The 16,381-nt window shown below is 40.9% G+C and overlaps 1 protein-coding gene across 6 annotated transcripts in view; it reads right to left on the minus strand.

The window, feature by feature from the left end:
* GOLGA4 (golgin A4) overlaps nt 1-16,381 on the minus strand; it is a 126,978-nt gene that overhangs the window by 23,751 nt on the left and 86,846 nt on the right. For all 6 annotated transcript variants that reach the window (XM_049629026.1, XM_049629028.1, XM_049629025.1 and 3 more), the window contains 3 exons: nt 4,820-4,933; nt 2,127-2,147; nt 1,852-1,920 (listed from right to left, as the gene is read on the minus strand). In XM_049629026.1, coding sequence (XP_049484983.1) covers nt 1,852-1,920; nt 2,127-2,147; nt 4,820-4,933 — 204 coding nt within the window. The remainder of the gene's footprint in view (nt 1-1,851; nt 1,921-2,126; nt 2,148-4,819; nt 4,934-16,381) is intronic.

The raw sequence follows: 16,381 nt of genomic DNA on the forward strand, positions 1-16,381 counted from the left end.
CGGTCGGTTAAGCGTCCGAGTTTGGCTCAGGTCATGATCTCGCGGTCCGTGAGTTCGAGCCCCGCGTCGGGCTCTGTGCTGACAGCTTAGAGCCTGGAGCCTGTTTCAGATTCTGTGTCTCCCTCTCTCTCTGCCCCTCCCCTGTTCATGCTCTGTCTCTCTCTGTCTCAAAAATAAATAAATGTTGGGGCGCCTGGGTGGCTCGGTCGGTTAAGCGTCCGAGTTTGGCTCAGGTCATGATCTCGCGGTCTGTGAGTTCGAGCCCCGCGTCGGGCTCTGGGCTGACGGCTCAGAGCCTGGAGCCTGCTTCCGATTCTGTGTCTCCCTCTCTCTCTGCCCCTCCCCCGTTCGTGCTCTGTCTCTCTCTGTCTCAAAAATAAAATAAACGTTAAAAAAAAAATTTTTTTTTAAATAATAAATAAATAAATAAATGTTAAAAAAAATTTAAAAGAAAGAAAGCTAGGTTTTATATGATTATATTTACAAAAGATACTCCTAACAGGCAAATTCACAGACACAGGAGTAGATCAGCGGTTGCCAAAAGGTAACAAGGAATGACTGCTTAATGGGTTAGGAGGTTTTCTGATGGGGTGATGAAGAATTCTGGAACTAGATAATGGTGATTGTTTCACAACACTGTGAATGAACTAAATGTCAACGAACTATGCACTTTGGTTAAGATGGTCAATGTTACGTTATGTGTATTCTGCCACCATAAAAATAACTAATACAAAAATTGCCATGCTAGCAGTTGGAAAATTTGAGGATGCTAAAAGAAGGGAATTTTCAGGCAGCAATCTGGAGAATAGATGAGAAAAGATAAACCACTGGGAAGTAGGAAAAAATTAAGTAGCATTGGGACTTAGCGTCCATAATTTTTTTTAAAAACATTGTGAAAATTTTCTATCCTACTCAGCCACAGACAATATAGTACAATTAATGCCTATATGCCCACCCATTACCTAAGTTCAACGATTATCAAGATCTTTGTATGTATGACTTTTTAAGAAAACTGGGAAATCCCCAGAGATGTAGCCTTCAAACAGCCTGCTGACTTGTGCCATTCTCTCTCCAGAGTTCGGAAAGAAAGACTACTAAAGATGATGCACCACAGACACACGTACACTGGGACTCTTATGCTTGGGCATCCTTTTAGGCACATACACATAATCCTTTTGAAATCTAATAATTGGACAATATATGGACAAAACTTATTCAAGGAAGACAATTTAGCCACTAGGAAAAAGTAGTCAAAATTGATGTCAAATATATTTTTCCCTCTGATAAAAACGAGAAAATTCCTTTTTTAATTTTTTTTAATGTTGATTTATTTTTGAGACAGAGAGAGAGAGAGAGAGAGAGAGCGAGCAGGGGAGGGGCACACAGAGAAAGAGGGAGACACAGAATGCAAAGAGGCTCCAGGCTCTGAGCTGTCAGCACAGAGCCTGATGCGGGGCTTGAACTCACAAACTGTGAGATCATGACCTGAGCCGAAGTCAGATGTTTAACCGACTGGGCCACCCAGGTGCCCCAGAAAATTGCTTTTTTAAAAAACTTAAGTTATTACAAATTAAACAAAAATTCTTATCCAAGATGTTAAGCACTGGAAAGAGTAAGATGCAAATGTTCTTGTTTAAATACATGCGATCGATCACAAATTTAAGAGATATCCTCTAGCACATTCAGAATTGGGAATAAAATTTCCTGTGCAAGACAAAATTGCAAAGCCAACTATTAAATCAGTATGATATCAGGTCTTTTTAAAAAATTAGCTAAATGAGATCCAAGTATATACTAATGTAAATTTTAAGGCCGTCAGTTCAACACAGAAGGCACCAATTAAACCCGTACCTGTTCTCTGAACTCTTGCTCTTTCAACTTTGAATCACTGATGAGAGTAGTCTTCTGTGCTAGTTGAGTCTGAAAGAACAAAAGTCAGATCTGAAGCGCGTATGAATTTCATCACCGCCTGAATATACTACTATATTGCCTCGTAAAATTTTCCTTGCTAAAACAGTTACCTTTATGTTTCAACTTAAAACACAAAATACTCCTGAATACAATACAATACACAATACAATACAATATACTGCCTTCAGTCAAATTCAGTGAAGAACTAGTCTTACCTGTAACTCCATAATTGTTACCTGAAAATGGAAAAGAAAAAAAATGAGTGGATACTACACTAAAATCTGTAGGAAACAATAAAATAGAATAATAGGAAATAACTAGAAAATAAAAACTTAGTCTTTTGGAAGTGATAACATTTGAGATGAGACAACTTTAAATATTTGCTTTCAACCTCATCTATTTTGTTACACAAACTATTGTAGTGTGGATACACACCAACATAAGTAAACACAAAGAGAAAGTACTGGAAATTCACTCACCAAACTCCTAACAATGATTACTACTTGGCAAGGACAGGTGCCCACCAGAGAAGGCTCATTCTGTATACTTACGTATTATCTCTTTTATAACAAGAATATATTCATTTATTATTTCTATGATTCAAAAAAATTAAACATATTAACATCTATTTAAAGCATATCGGCCCCTTAGGGAAACTTCTAAAGGACAATTTCTGGGAATCCACTCGAAGCTATAATCACAAACTATTCTTCATTGAACTCAACACTGATATATAACTCACTGTCTCCCAGAAGCATCAAAGATGCTCAAAAAGGATAAAAACTCATGAAGAATAAAACAAAACATTTTTTAGCGTAGAAATAATAATTAAGGATTTTTTTAATGTTTATGTAATTTTGAGAGAGAGAACAGGGGAGGGGAAGAGAGAGAGAGAGAGAGAGAGAGAGAAAGAGACTGAGGATCTGAAGTGGGTCCGCTCTGTCAGCAGAGTCCGACGCAGGACTCGAACTCAAAAACCGCGAGACCACGACCTGAGCCAAAGTCAGATGCTTAACCAACTGAGCCACCCAGCCGCCCCAATTTCTCTCCCCTTTCTTTTGACACAAGGTAAAGGACTCAGGAGACCTTCTGAATATTAATTTCATGTTTCAATACTGGAAGGCATCCCAGCACAGGTCGAAGTAACACTACATGCAACGATGCTTATTCTGATACTGAGGAAAAGAACACGTAGCGAAGTACATGTACTCTCCTCAGAGAATTAATGTTTAACAGCACCTGGTATATTCAAATCGTGACCAGACGACAAAAACCAAAAACAGGAAAACTAACTTGCAACTATCAAAGAAATACCTGCTGGGTGCTAACTGCTAAGATATGTGCACCAAGTAGCGCAGCACAGCAGAGCCCCTTATAAAGGCTTCTCCTCCCCATATGGAAGAAGTGACCCAGGCAACGGGTTGTCTAGAAAACTGCTCCCTGGTAACCGACATTCTATGATGAATCCTCTACAGCTCCCGACGAGGAGGTCACGAACCTCATGGCCTCAGGCTGGTACCCTGTCCGGCGTCTCGACCTGGGGCCCACACGGCAAACATGGCCCATCTTCATAGCATCGACTATACGGCTGGAACCCTAAAAACGCCCACTTATGTACTGCCAGGGAGCTCTGAATCCAGTCCCGTTTTCCAAAATAATCCCACTACATTTGCCTCTAGTCCATTAACCAAGGAGAAAAACAGAAATTGTTTTTCTTACTCATAAATAACCAAAAACAATTTATGTGACTACAAATAAGGATGTATTATAGAAGAGAATATAAGATCTATATGAATATTTAGCACAGAATATAAAAATTTAAAATTATCATATTTTCAGTGTGCCTGGATGACTCAGCCAGTTGGGCGTCCGACTTCGGCTCAGGTCATGGTCTCATGCTCCTGAGAGTCCCCGCGTCGGACTCTGTGCTGACACCTCAGAGCCTGGAGCCTGCTTCGGATTCTGTGTCTCTGGCTCCCTCTGCCCCTCCCCCACTCACGCTCTGTCTCTCAAAAATAAATAAAAACATTACAAACTTTTTTTTAATCATCCAATTTTCTATGGACGCTTTTTGCCTAAGCCCCTGGGCAATGAGGTTCACTTTCCGCTGTATTCTTTCTTTCTAAGGAAAAGACTAAGAAGCATTGCTGTAACAGAAATGTCCAGGGGTGCCTGGGTGGCTCAGTCGGCTGAGCATCCGACTTCGGCTCAGGTCATAATCTCGCGGTTCGTGAGTTCAAGCCCCACATCGGGCTCCGTGCTGACAGATGGGAGCCTGGATCCTGCTTCGGATTCTGTGTCTCCCTCTCTCTCTGCCCCTTTCCTGCTCACACTCAATCTCTCTCTCTCTCTCTCTCTCTCTCTCTCTCTCTCAAAATAAATAAATAAATATTTTTTTAAAAATTAGAAAAAAAAAAAAGAAAGAAAGAAAGAAAGAAATGTCCAGGCTCAGAATGCCTGGGGGGCTCAGTTGGTTGAGCGTCTGACTGTTTTTGGCTCAGGTCATGATCTCACAGTTCAGGAGATCGAGCCCCGTGTTAGGCTCTGCACTGACAGTGCAGAGATTCTCTCTCTATCTCTCTCTCTCTGCCCCTCTCCCACTCATGTGCACACACACACTCTCTAAATAAATAAATAAACATTAAAAAAAAAAAAAAAGAAATGTCTAGGCTCTGAAGTCTGGCAGATGAGGTTTAAATTCCCAACATAACATTTGTAGTGTGAGCTTGGACACTTTATTTAACCTCTATGAACCTCGGTTTCACTGCCTATAAAACAGAGGCAAAAACCTCTCTCCTCAAGGTTTTGGGTAGGATTAAATGAGGTAGGTATGCAAGTTAGCAGGCAAATCAAATGACAGAAATGACAGTGTCTTTAAGAAACAGCAGCAAAGACCAGTTGCCCTCACTTTGTCATTGCTAGGATTCTCCTCCTGATGCAGCCTTTGCTGGTATTTATTCTGTAGCTCCTCGAGTTGAGTCTGGAGGTCCATTACTTTAGCAGTCATTTCTTCTTCACGAGCCTTTAGGATAAAGACAAACAAACAAGTGTGAATTAACATATCAAAAAGAACATCGCAGAGAGGCAATGCAGTGTATGGAAAACCACCTCTGAAGGAGAAACAAATACCTAACCAGTTTGGAGGCACAAACCGCTGTTTCTATGGTCGGTCATGACTATGCTCTACACACCTTCTTTCATGTCCCACTTTAAGCACCACGCTCGCCATTCCTATGGTATCACTGTTCCCTCTCGCTCCCCCTGTCCCCACCCCATAAAGCCCACTGAGCAGTGTCTTTCCCCTGAAGCGACAACCAGCAGGTGTTCGCCAGGTGGTGACAGAACTCGGACACAGAGCCTGTGTGTCAGGACTCGGCCCTTTTCCACGTTAGGATTTGACTTCCAGAAAATACCCGTTCATATAAACGAGTAGAGGGGCGCCTCAGTGGCACAGTCGGTTAAGCGTCCAACTCTTGCTCTTGGCTCAGGTCACGATCTCATGGTTTTGGAGTTGGAGTCGCGAGCTGGGCTCTGTGCTGACAGTGTGGAGCCTGCTTGGGATTTTCTCACTCTCTCTGCCCTGCCCTTCCCCTGCTCATGCTGTCTCCCTTTCTCTCTCTCTCTCAAAATAAATAAATAAACTTAATTATGATGCCATGGAGCCTGCTTCAGATTCTGTCTCTCCTCCTCTCTGCCCTCCACTTGTGCTTGCTCTCTCTCTCTCAAATAAATAAACTTAAAAAAAATTATAAACTAGTACTTTTAGGCACAGCAGTGCTCAACCAGCTAGTAACGTACTGATCACAAGAAGTTGCGGAGGCCTTCCCCAACCCTTTGGAAAAGCCGTGAAAATCAAGAAATGATTCTTTGTCCTGGTTCAGTACACCTGCACATCTGTACATGTGCCTCCCAACAACACCAGTGGTTCTCTGGGCTAAAATGTTCAACTAAAGTCTATGTAAAAAAAGAAAAAAAAAAAAAAAAAATATATATATATATATATATATATGTTATTGTCCAGTGTATTAGTAGCCATGTAATGTCTCCATTTGCCCCAAACTTAACAAAAAACAAAAACAAAAACAAACAAACAACAACAACAAAAAACAAAGCTGAAAAAGTATATGTGACTTATTGGTCCAAAAATCCTACTTAGAAAATGTGGTATTCAAATCATTCTCTCTTCTGCTTTGATTACCTTGTAAAGGCTATTGCCCATTCTAGATTTCTTCATTTGTCTTGATAACTGCCCTGACTTATCATACAGAGCAGTCCAGACCTCTTCTTGATCTTATAAATCTTGCAATAACCTTTGTGCTGAAAGAACATTTGGAATTGGAATATTGATCAGATTTGAGTAATGAAGACAGGACAAGTGTTTGCTGAGTAAGAAGCTAAACAGGAAAAGCAGCAACCAACGGGTATCTGATGTAACAGATGCTGACTGGACAGGACCATCATCCCCAAAAACAAACAAAAAGAAACAGGCCCCTGGCACAAAATAAGGCAACGAACCACGGGGACACTTGGAAAATTTACTTTTAAATGCCACTTGTCACGAAACAGACCAACCGAGAAAGACTGAACCCCTTCCGGCAACATAAGCAGGGCCAATCTGGTAACAGCCTCCTCAGACGTCTCCCCACTGAGGCTCGCTTGAACCTAGCCTCCACCCCTAAAACACCAGCAACCACAAACTCTTGTCAATGTTATTGCCCACGGTCTCGGTTTACTGTTTTTATTCTACCACGGCATATCCTGTGTGGACGTCTATGTCAATGTGGTTTAGGCACCTTTGAAAGGATCACCTCTACAGCTACTTATTCAGTTGGGCTCAGGTTTTAATACGACAATCAGCGGTGTCTGACACTTCCTGTGACAGTTGTGGGACACCAATCTACAGTAAACCCTCTAAGAATTAGGAAAAGAATCCCTTCTGTACTATTTTGTACTTTAAGAAACAATTTTGTAACTTCCTTTATAAAAGTACCCTAGTCTCTTGGAGGAGGGAAAAAAAGGACTGTTTACTTCAAAGTAAAAACAATAAAGAAAACTCATTAAATTCAATGTTAATGTGCACCATGGAAATCATGTTTGAAAGTCTGGTTATTACACCAAAGCCAAATCACTAAAATGCAGCCCATGTCAAAAGGAAACTTCCTCCCAGTGGGATTGCTTGGAGTTGGAACCCGGCTATTACTTAAGCTCACTTATGTGAGTTCTCCGTTCTTCCTTGAAGATGTCACCAGTCCCTCTTCCCAAACGAGTTCCTGCCTGCCGTGCCACGTGCCTCCTCTTTCGAATTCACCAAGTATCTGGTCTGTGCCAAGTACAGTGCTAGGTCCTCAAGACTAGAGATGATAAACAAAACCCCTCCCCACCAAATGCTTGTAATCTAGGAGAAAGGACAGATACATTAATATTTTCCTACACACATTATGTATGTATGAAAAAAGTTACATGTTATAAGTGAAGTGATGAATATAGGTGAGTACCAAAAGAACACAGATGCAATTAATTCTATTTAAGGCGTTCAAAAAAAACTGTAAGGGAAAACGGTATGATGCAAAAAAAAAAAAAAATTCAAAAAGCAAACTTTTGGTAGAAAAGGGAAAAAATAACGTATTTCATTTTTGTTTCTGTTTACATAAGAAAACACTGGAATACTATTACAGAAACTAATCATTGACTCCTGGTTCAACATGGCGACATAGGAAGGTCCTGAACTCACCTCCTCCCACAGACACACTGTGTCTCCAACTACATATGAAACAATTTCCTCTTCAAAAAAACAAAACAAGAAACAAAAGCCTGGCTGAGTGATGACCACACATCAGGCAAAGAGGGGAAAAAAACACACTGAAGAGGGCAGGAGAGGCTAAGATACAACCTTGCTAAACCCCAACCCCAGTGTTACAACCAACAACTGGGAGGAAACTCAAAACCCAGAACTTCTCCCTGAGGACTGAAGGGTTTGAAACCCACACTGGGCATCCCAACTTTTAAGACATATACTTCAGAGACAAGCCCCCAATACATCTAACTTTGAAAACCAACAGGGCTCACATCCTGAGACCCACAAACTGTAGTGATCTGAGTAACCATTCTTAAAGGGCTCACCAAGGTGCCTGGACTCACCCACCCGGGGCCCAGCTCACAGGTAGCCAACTGCACCCAGACTTCAAGTGAAGGGGACGCACTTGCTTACATTAAAGCGTCTGCCTGAAAGGGCAGACATCTGATTTAACACACACATCTAGGAGGCCACAGAACGCTCTCCAGGGACACAGACTGGCGGGTGCTATTTTTGCATGCTCCCTTTGACACGTTCCAGAGCACCAGTTTCTCCCAGAAGGCAGCTTTTACGTGCATCTGGTGCCTGGATTTTTGCAGCTGCCAAGGTAGGGGACACCTCCTGATCACATTGCTCTGGAGGTCAGGGGAGCTTGTGTGCCTAGTCTCATGAGACTGTCATAATCAATGTCACCCAGAAAGGAACCCCATCTGGGGTCCCAATTTTTACAGCTGCTGCCAGGGAACACTGCTACATTTCCTGGCTCTAGTGGACATTGGTCATGGATCCTGCATAAATGTACAGGAAAAAGGTCTTAGACAGCTACCACCCCAAGGGCAAAGCAGGAGGCAACAGACGCAGGAGTTCAGTTTCTGTGAAGGAGGCCTATTGGCTAATCACCATGACGGTGGCCTAAGGAGAAGGCTTCTGCTGAAACAAGCACGTGAGGGCAGAATGTCATCTTTTCCTTGGGCCATCTGCGAGCGTACCCTCTGCCATCCTCCAGAGCACCCGTCTCCTGGATGAGACGCGTCTGGTCCCGTTTTTTGCCACACTGGCCACAGGACACCCCTGGATCACCAGGCCCTGGTGGCTGGGGCGGCTTGCGTTTCTGGACCCCATGGGACTATGGCAACTGGAGAGCCGGTTCTTCGCAGACTGCCACCCCCGGGGCGCTGCGCAGAGAGCGGACTGAAATACACCCTGAAATCTTACTGTGAAGGAGGCCTCTTTGCTTGTCCCGGAACCTTGGCCCGAAGGGCAGGCTTCAGGTTTGGCTCACATTTTGTGGCCAGTGGAGCTGCTCTCAAGGAACACAGGCTGTGCATGTCATTAGGGGGCTCTCCCTGCCTCTGCCGTGCTCCAGCTTACCAGTATCACCCAGAAAAGAGCTTATAGATTCATTTGGAGCCCTGAGTTTTGGGACTGCCACCCAGGGTACCTACCCAGATTGCCTACCTCTGGTGGCCAGCAGGACTCACACTTGCTTACAGTCCCACAGGACTGTGTACATTTGCCTACGGTTAAAAGCTGATACCTGAGGGTCGGGCTTCCAGTCAGCATGAATCTAGGCGCTGAGATCCTCCCTTCTGAAATACTGACAGGTGGCCGCACTTCCTCAACTACTGGGAACCATTAAAAAATAGAACAGGCTGCTCAGACAAGCACAAAGGATTAAGAGAAAACCAACAACTCAGGCAGGGCTGAATATTAAGATTCATCTCCTACATGAGGCCATTCCTTCAAGACTGAGAGAGGTGGTTGTTTCACCTACTGTATAATCACTTATAAAGCTAGTTTACAGTTAGAAGACAAAAACAGTAAAAATAATTATGGTTATAATAATGAATAAAGATAAAAAGAAGACGCAGAATGAGGGGCACCCGGATGGCTCAGTTGGTTAAGCGTCTGACTTCAGCTCAGGTCATGATCTCATGGTTTGTGAGTTCAAGTCACACATGGGGCTTGCTGCTGTCAGTGCAGAGCCTGCTTCAGATCCCCTGTCTCTCTCTCTCTCTCTGCCCCTCCCCTGCTTGTGCTCTCTCTCTCTCTCAAAAGTAAATAAACATTATTTAAAAAATGTAGAATGTAACATCGAAAACAAAAATGTCATGGAGTGATTATAACGCTGGGCTTTACAACAGAATCAAGCTTATGTTATCGACTTAAAATACTGTTATAAGTTGTTTTATGTAAGTCTCATGGTAATCACGAAGCAAAAACTATAATAAATACACAAAAGAGAAATATAAACATACAGCCAAAGAAAGTCATCAAACCATAAAGAAAGAGAACAGGAAAATCAGCATGGAACAGAGAGGAACTACAAAAACAGCCAGAAAACAATGAACAAAATGGCAAAAAGCATATACTTACCAAGAATTACTTTAAATGTAAATGGACTAAATTTTCCAATCAGAAGACTCAGGATGCCTAAATACATTAAAAACAAGACCCATCCGGGGCATCTGGGTGGCTCAGTCGGTTAAGTGACCAACTTCAGCTCAGGTCATGATCTCACGGTTTGTGAGTTCGAGCCCCACAACAGGCTCTGTGCTGACAGCTCAGAGTCTGGAGCCTGCTTCGGATTCTGTGTCTCCCTCTCTCTCTCTGGCCCTCCCCTGCTCATGCTCTCTCTCAAAAATAAATAAACATTAAAAAAAATTTTTTTAAACAAGACCCATCTATATGCTGCCTGCAAGAGACTCGCTCTATTTTTTTTAGTTAATTTGTTTTTGAGAGAGAGAGACCAAGTGGGATGGGGGAAGAGAGAGAGAGAGAGAGAGAGAGAGAGGGAGAATCTCAAGCAGACTCTGCACTGTCAGCACAGAGCCCAAGGCGGGGCTTGAACCCACTAACTATGAGATCGTGACCTGAGCTGAAATCCAGTCAGACGCTTAACCAATTGAGCTACCCAGGCACCCCTAGAGATTCACTTTAGATGTAAGGATACACACACCAAAAGTAAAAGGATGAGAAAAGGTATTCCATGCAAATGTAAACAACAACAACAAAAAGCCAGGGAGAATATCAGACAAAATAAGACTTTAAAACAAAGACTGTAAAATCAGAGACAAAGAAGGATATCACATAGTGAGTGATAAAGGGGTCAGCTCAACAAAAAAGACAAAACTTTTACAAATATTTATGCACCCAACATATGCACATCTAAATATATAAAGCAAATGCTAACAGACCTAAAGGGAGTAATAGACAGTAATACAATAATAGTGGGGGGCTGTAAACCCCACTTACATCAATGGATAGATCATCCAGGCATACATAATCAATAAGGAAATAATGGCCTTAAGTGACATATTACACCAAATGAACTTAACAGAAATATACAGAATACTCCATCCAAAAGCAAGAGAATACACATTCTTCTCAAGTGCACATGGAACATTTTCCAAGATAGGTCATATGTTAGGCCATAAAACAAGTCTTAATAAAGTTAGAGGATTGAACTCTATCAAGCATCTTTTCCAACCACAACAGTATGAAACTAGAAATTAATTACACAAAGAAAACTAGAAGGCATAGCCCAGGGAATATAGTCCATAATACTGAAATAGCATTGTATGTTGATAGATGGTAGTTATGGTGAGTGTAGCATAACATATTGAGAAGCTGAATCTCTATGTTGTACACCTGAAACTAACGTAACATTATGTGTCAACTGTACCCAAATAAAATTTTTTTAAAAAACACACACAAAGAAAACTGGAAAATTCACAAATATGTAGAGAATAACTACATGCTACTAAACAACCAATGGCTCAAAGTAGAAATCAAAAGAAAAAAAATCTTGAGACAAAAATGGAAATAGAACACACTAAAATTTATAGGATGGCAGCAAAAGCAGTTCTGAGGGAAGTCCATAGTGATAAATACCTACTTCAAGACGCATGAAAATTCTCAAATAAACAACCTAACTTTACATACACCTCAAGGAACTAGAAAAAGACTGAATGAAGCCCAAAGTTAGCAGAAGAAAGGAAATAACACATTGGAGCAGAAATAAATGATCTAAAGACTAAAAACACAATAGAAAATTGATCAATGAAACTAAGAGCTGGTTTCTCTAAAAAGATATACAAAATTGGCAAAACTTTATCTAGACTCTCCAGGAAAAAAAAAAGAAAGAAAAATCAAATAAATGAAATCAGAAATCAAAGAGAAGTTACAACTGATATCACAGAAATACAAGAATCGTAAGACACTACAATGAAAAATTCCAAGTTAACAAATTGGACAGCCTAGCAGAAACGGATAAATTCCTAGAAACATATAACCTACCAACACTAAGTCATGATGAAGTAGAAAAATCTGAACAGACCAATTACTGGTAATGAGATTGAACCAGTCATCAAAAACCTCCCAATAAACAAAAGTCCAGGACCAGAAGACTTCACAGGTGAATTGTACTGAACATCCAAAAAAGAATTAATACTAATTATTATTTCTTAAACCTCTTCCAGAAAAACAGAAGAAGGAACTTTTCCAAACTCATTTTAAGAGGCCAGCATTACCCTGATACCAAAGCCAGACAAAGACACCATACACTTACACAAAAATTATAGGCCAGTACCCTAATGAGCATAAATGGAAAAATCCTCAACAAAATATTATTAGCAAACCAAATTCAACAATACATTTAAAGGATCATATACCACGATCAAGTGGGATTTATTCCAGGGATGCAAGGATGCCTCAACATCTGCAAATCAATCAGTGTGATACACATGAACAAAATGAAGGATATAAATCATATGGTTATCTCAAGAGATGACAAAAAAGCATTCGACAAAATTCAACATCCATTTGTAATACAAACTCTCAACAAAGTGAGTACAGAAGGAACGTACCTCAACATAATAAAGGCCAAACATGACAAGTCCATAGCTAACATCATACTTAATGGTGAAATGCCGAAAGCTTTTCCTCTAAGATCAGGAACAAGACAAGGATGCCCACTCTCATTACTTTTATCCAACACAGTATTGAAAGTCCTAGCCAGGGAAATTAGGCAAGAAAAACAAGTAAAAGGCACCCAAACTGGAAAGGAGGAAAGGAAGACATAAAACTGTCACCATTTGCAGGTTACCTATTACACACAGAAAATCCTAAAGACCCCACCAAAAACCTGTTAGAACCAAAAAATGAATTAGGTTGTGGGGCAGAAAATCAATACACGAAAATCTGTTGCATTTCTAGATACTGATAAATAAACTACCAGAAAGAACATTAATAACACAATCCCACTTACAATTGCATCAAAAAGAATAAAACATGTAGGCACAAATCTAACCAAGGAAGTAGAAGACCTGTGCTCTGAAAACTAAGAGACACTGACGAAAGACACTGAAACATACATAAACAAAGGTAAAGAAATTCTGTGCTTAAGGACTGGAAGAATTAATATTGTTAAATGTCCATACTACTCAAAGCAATCTACAAATTCAAGGTTATCTCTATTAAAATCCCAATGGCATTTTTCACAGAACTAGAACAAATAAATTTAAAATCTGTACGGAACCATAAAAGACCCCAAATAGCCAAAGCAATTGTGGGAAAGAAGAACGAAGCAGGCAACACCTTGTCCCCTCATTTCAAACTATATTGTAAAGCTATAGTAATTAAGACAGTATAGTACTGGCATAAAAACAGACACGGAGCTCAACGGACGAGGACAGAGCCAAGAAATAAACCTATGCATAGACGGTCAATTAATTTACAACAAAGGAGCCAAAAACACACAACAGAGGAAAGGCTAGTCTCTTCAATAAGTTGGGTCAGGCAAACTGGACAGCCACGTGCAAAAGACTGAAACTGGACTGCCATCTTATACCATACAAAAAATTAACTCAAAATGGATTAAAAACTTGAATGTAAGACTTAAAAACATAAAACTCCTAGAAGAGAACATAGGCAGTAAGCTCCTTGACACAGGTCTTGGTGACAATTTTTGAATCTGACACCAAAAGCAAAACAACAATCACCAAAGTAAACAAGTGGCACATACATCGAACTAAAAGAATTCTGGACAGCAAAGGAAACCGTCAAGAAAATGGAAAGGCAACCTACTAAATGAGAGAAAATATTTGATCTGATATGTCGATAAGGGCTAATATCTGATAAGGGGCTACTATACAAAATATATAAGGAATTCATATAACTCAACAGCAAAAAGAAAAAAAAATCCAATTAAAAAATGGGCAGAATACTCATTTTTTCCCAAAGATACGCAGATGGCCAATAGGCCCATGAGAAGATGCTTTCCATCATTAATCATCAGAAAAATGCACATCAAAACCAAAATGAAATATCCACTAACAGATGTTAGAATGACTATTATCTTAAAAACAAAAACACTAGAAATAACAAATGTTGATGAGGATGTGGAGAAGAGGGAACCCATGTGCACTGCTGGTAGGAATGTAAACTGGTGCAGCCACTATAGAAAATAATGTGGAGGCTCCTTGAAACATTAAAAATAGAACCACCATACAATCCAGCAATTCCACTTCTGGGTATTTATCCAAAGAAAGCAAAAACATAAGCTCAAAAAGATGTAAGTACCCCCATGTTCACTGCAGCATTATTTACAATAGCCAAGATATGGAAATAACGTAAGTGTCCATACAAAACTGAATGGATAAAGAAACTGTAATACACAAACACACACACACACGAATATCATTCAGCCATAAAAAAGAATGAAAACTTGCTATTTGTGACAACATGGATGGACTTGAGAACATTATGCCAAGTGAAAGAAGTCAGAGAAAGACAAATACCATAATGATCTTGCTCGTATGTGAAATCTAAAAATAAATAAGTAAAAATTTAAAACCAAACTCGTAGATACAGAGAACAGATTGGTGGCTGCCAGAGGATGGGGGGGGCGGGGAGGGAGGAGGGTGGTGGTGATGACTGGGAAAAACGGATGAACTGTTTTTGTTTGGGTTTTTTTACTTAACTAAATTTAAAAAAGAAAAGAAAAGAACAGTGAGGTGTCTGGGTGGCTCAGTCAGTTAAGCATCCCACTCGTATTCAGTTCAGGTCATGATCTCACGGTTCGTGGGTTCCAGCCCCACGTCGGTCTCTGCACTGTTAGCGTAGAGCCCGCTTGGGATTCTCTCTCTCTGCCCTTCCTCCAGTTGCTCGCTCTCCCTCTCAAAAATAAATTTAAAAAATAAACTTAAAAAAATAAAGAAAAGAATGGTTACCTGTGGAGAGAGAAGGGGGCCAGATATATATAGAATACAGAGAACAGGCATACGCTTTCATTATAGACCATTTTCTCACTATACTTTTTTATGTTATTTGATCTTTAAACTGTGTGCAAAGATTGACTCAGATTTTTTTTTCTAAGTAAAAGTTAAATTTAAAGCTTATTTTTTTAAAGCCAAAATTTGACAGATGGCAACAGCTGCACTAATCCGCAAAGCTTGAGAAAGTGGTCTTCAGGCACACAGAAAAGCATGCCCAAAGGTAAAATGTGGAGAAGAACAAGCCTACGTTGAGCTCGTCTATGACACAGACAGAACCGGAGGAGGTATCACTGGGACAACGGGAAGCCATCGGAGGTACTTAGGAGGAGAAGTGGTATGATCACATCTTCATTCCAAAATAGAAAAGAACTCTGACAAGAAGAGATGAGTAGCTTAGAAAAAAGACCAGCAGCAAAGACACCAGTTGGGAAGTTAACCCAAAAGACCAGACCACATGAAAGATGGCGGCCAGACTGTGGCAAGAGCAGCGGGGTTAGAAACATGCAGTGCAGCTCAGTGGGAAGCCATGTCCTGAGAGTCGTACAGGTCAGGTACTGCGCTGCTAGTGCACATTTAAAGGGAGACACAGGATTTCTCTGCCTAGTAACTCAGGGAACGTAAGTCGATCACACGCCCTAAAACGTGTGGTGATGCACATGTGTGAGGGGCTGAGAAGGACAGAGGTGTGAATCAAGGATGACAAAAGTTCCCAGCATCTTCAAACGCAGCAAAGAATAGTAAGAATGTCACCTAAGACAGCAAAGTCGGGAAAACGAAAATGTCTCTGTGCTCCACTTTGCTATCGACAAGTCACAAAACTGTTTTGATGGATGACAAAAATACAGCATTCTACAAGGTCATCACTCGGACACAGCAGCAATCTGATTAATAGTTTTTCAGAGGGTGAAAACACACCACTATGTAAGATACACAAATCCCAGGTAAAATTCTGGAAATTTTAAAATGGGAGAACGGTAGAGACTATGACTCAGAATTAAAGGAATATGGTATTTGGTAAGAATTGCCAGGATCTCTCTTAGTAGTATCTGTAACTTTTGAAAAGAAATTCTTCGAGACAGAGTGTGTACTAGGAGTGTTCGGATGGGGACCGCCTATTTATCGCAAAGTCAGCCGTGGACCCGGCAGGCAGCTGGAAAGTCTGAGGCCACGCTGCAGAATGCGGTAGCCACAAGCCGCCCACTGTGGCCACGAGCACTGGAAATGCAGCCCATCCAAACTGATACGGGCTGGAATATGTTTTTCTATTTGCAGCCCGCATCAGTTTGGATGGGCTGCATTTCCAGTGCTCATGGCCACAGTTCTGGGGTAGCTTATATATGATAAATCAACGTGGCCTCAGACTTTCCAATATACAGTCTGGTTCACCTCATAATTGACA

This window comes from Panthera uncia, chromosome C2 (assembly GCF_023721935.1).
Source record: "Panthera uncia isolate 11264 chromosome C2, Puncia_PCG_1.0, whole genome shotgun sequence".
Lineage (NCBI taxonomy): Eukaryota > Metazoa > Chordata > Mammalia > Carnivora > Felidae > Panthera > Panthera uncia.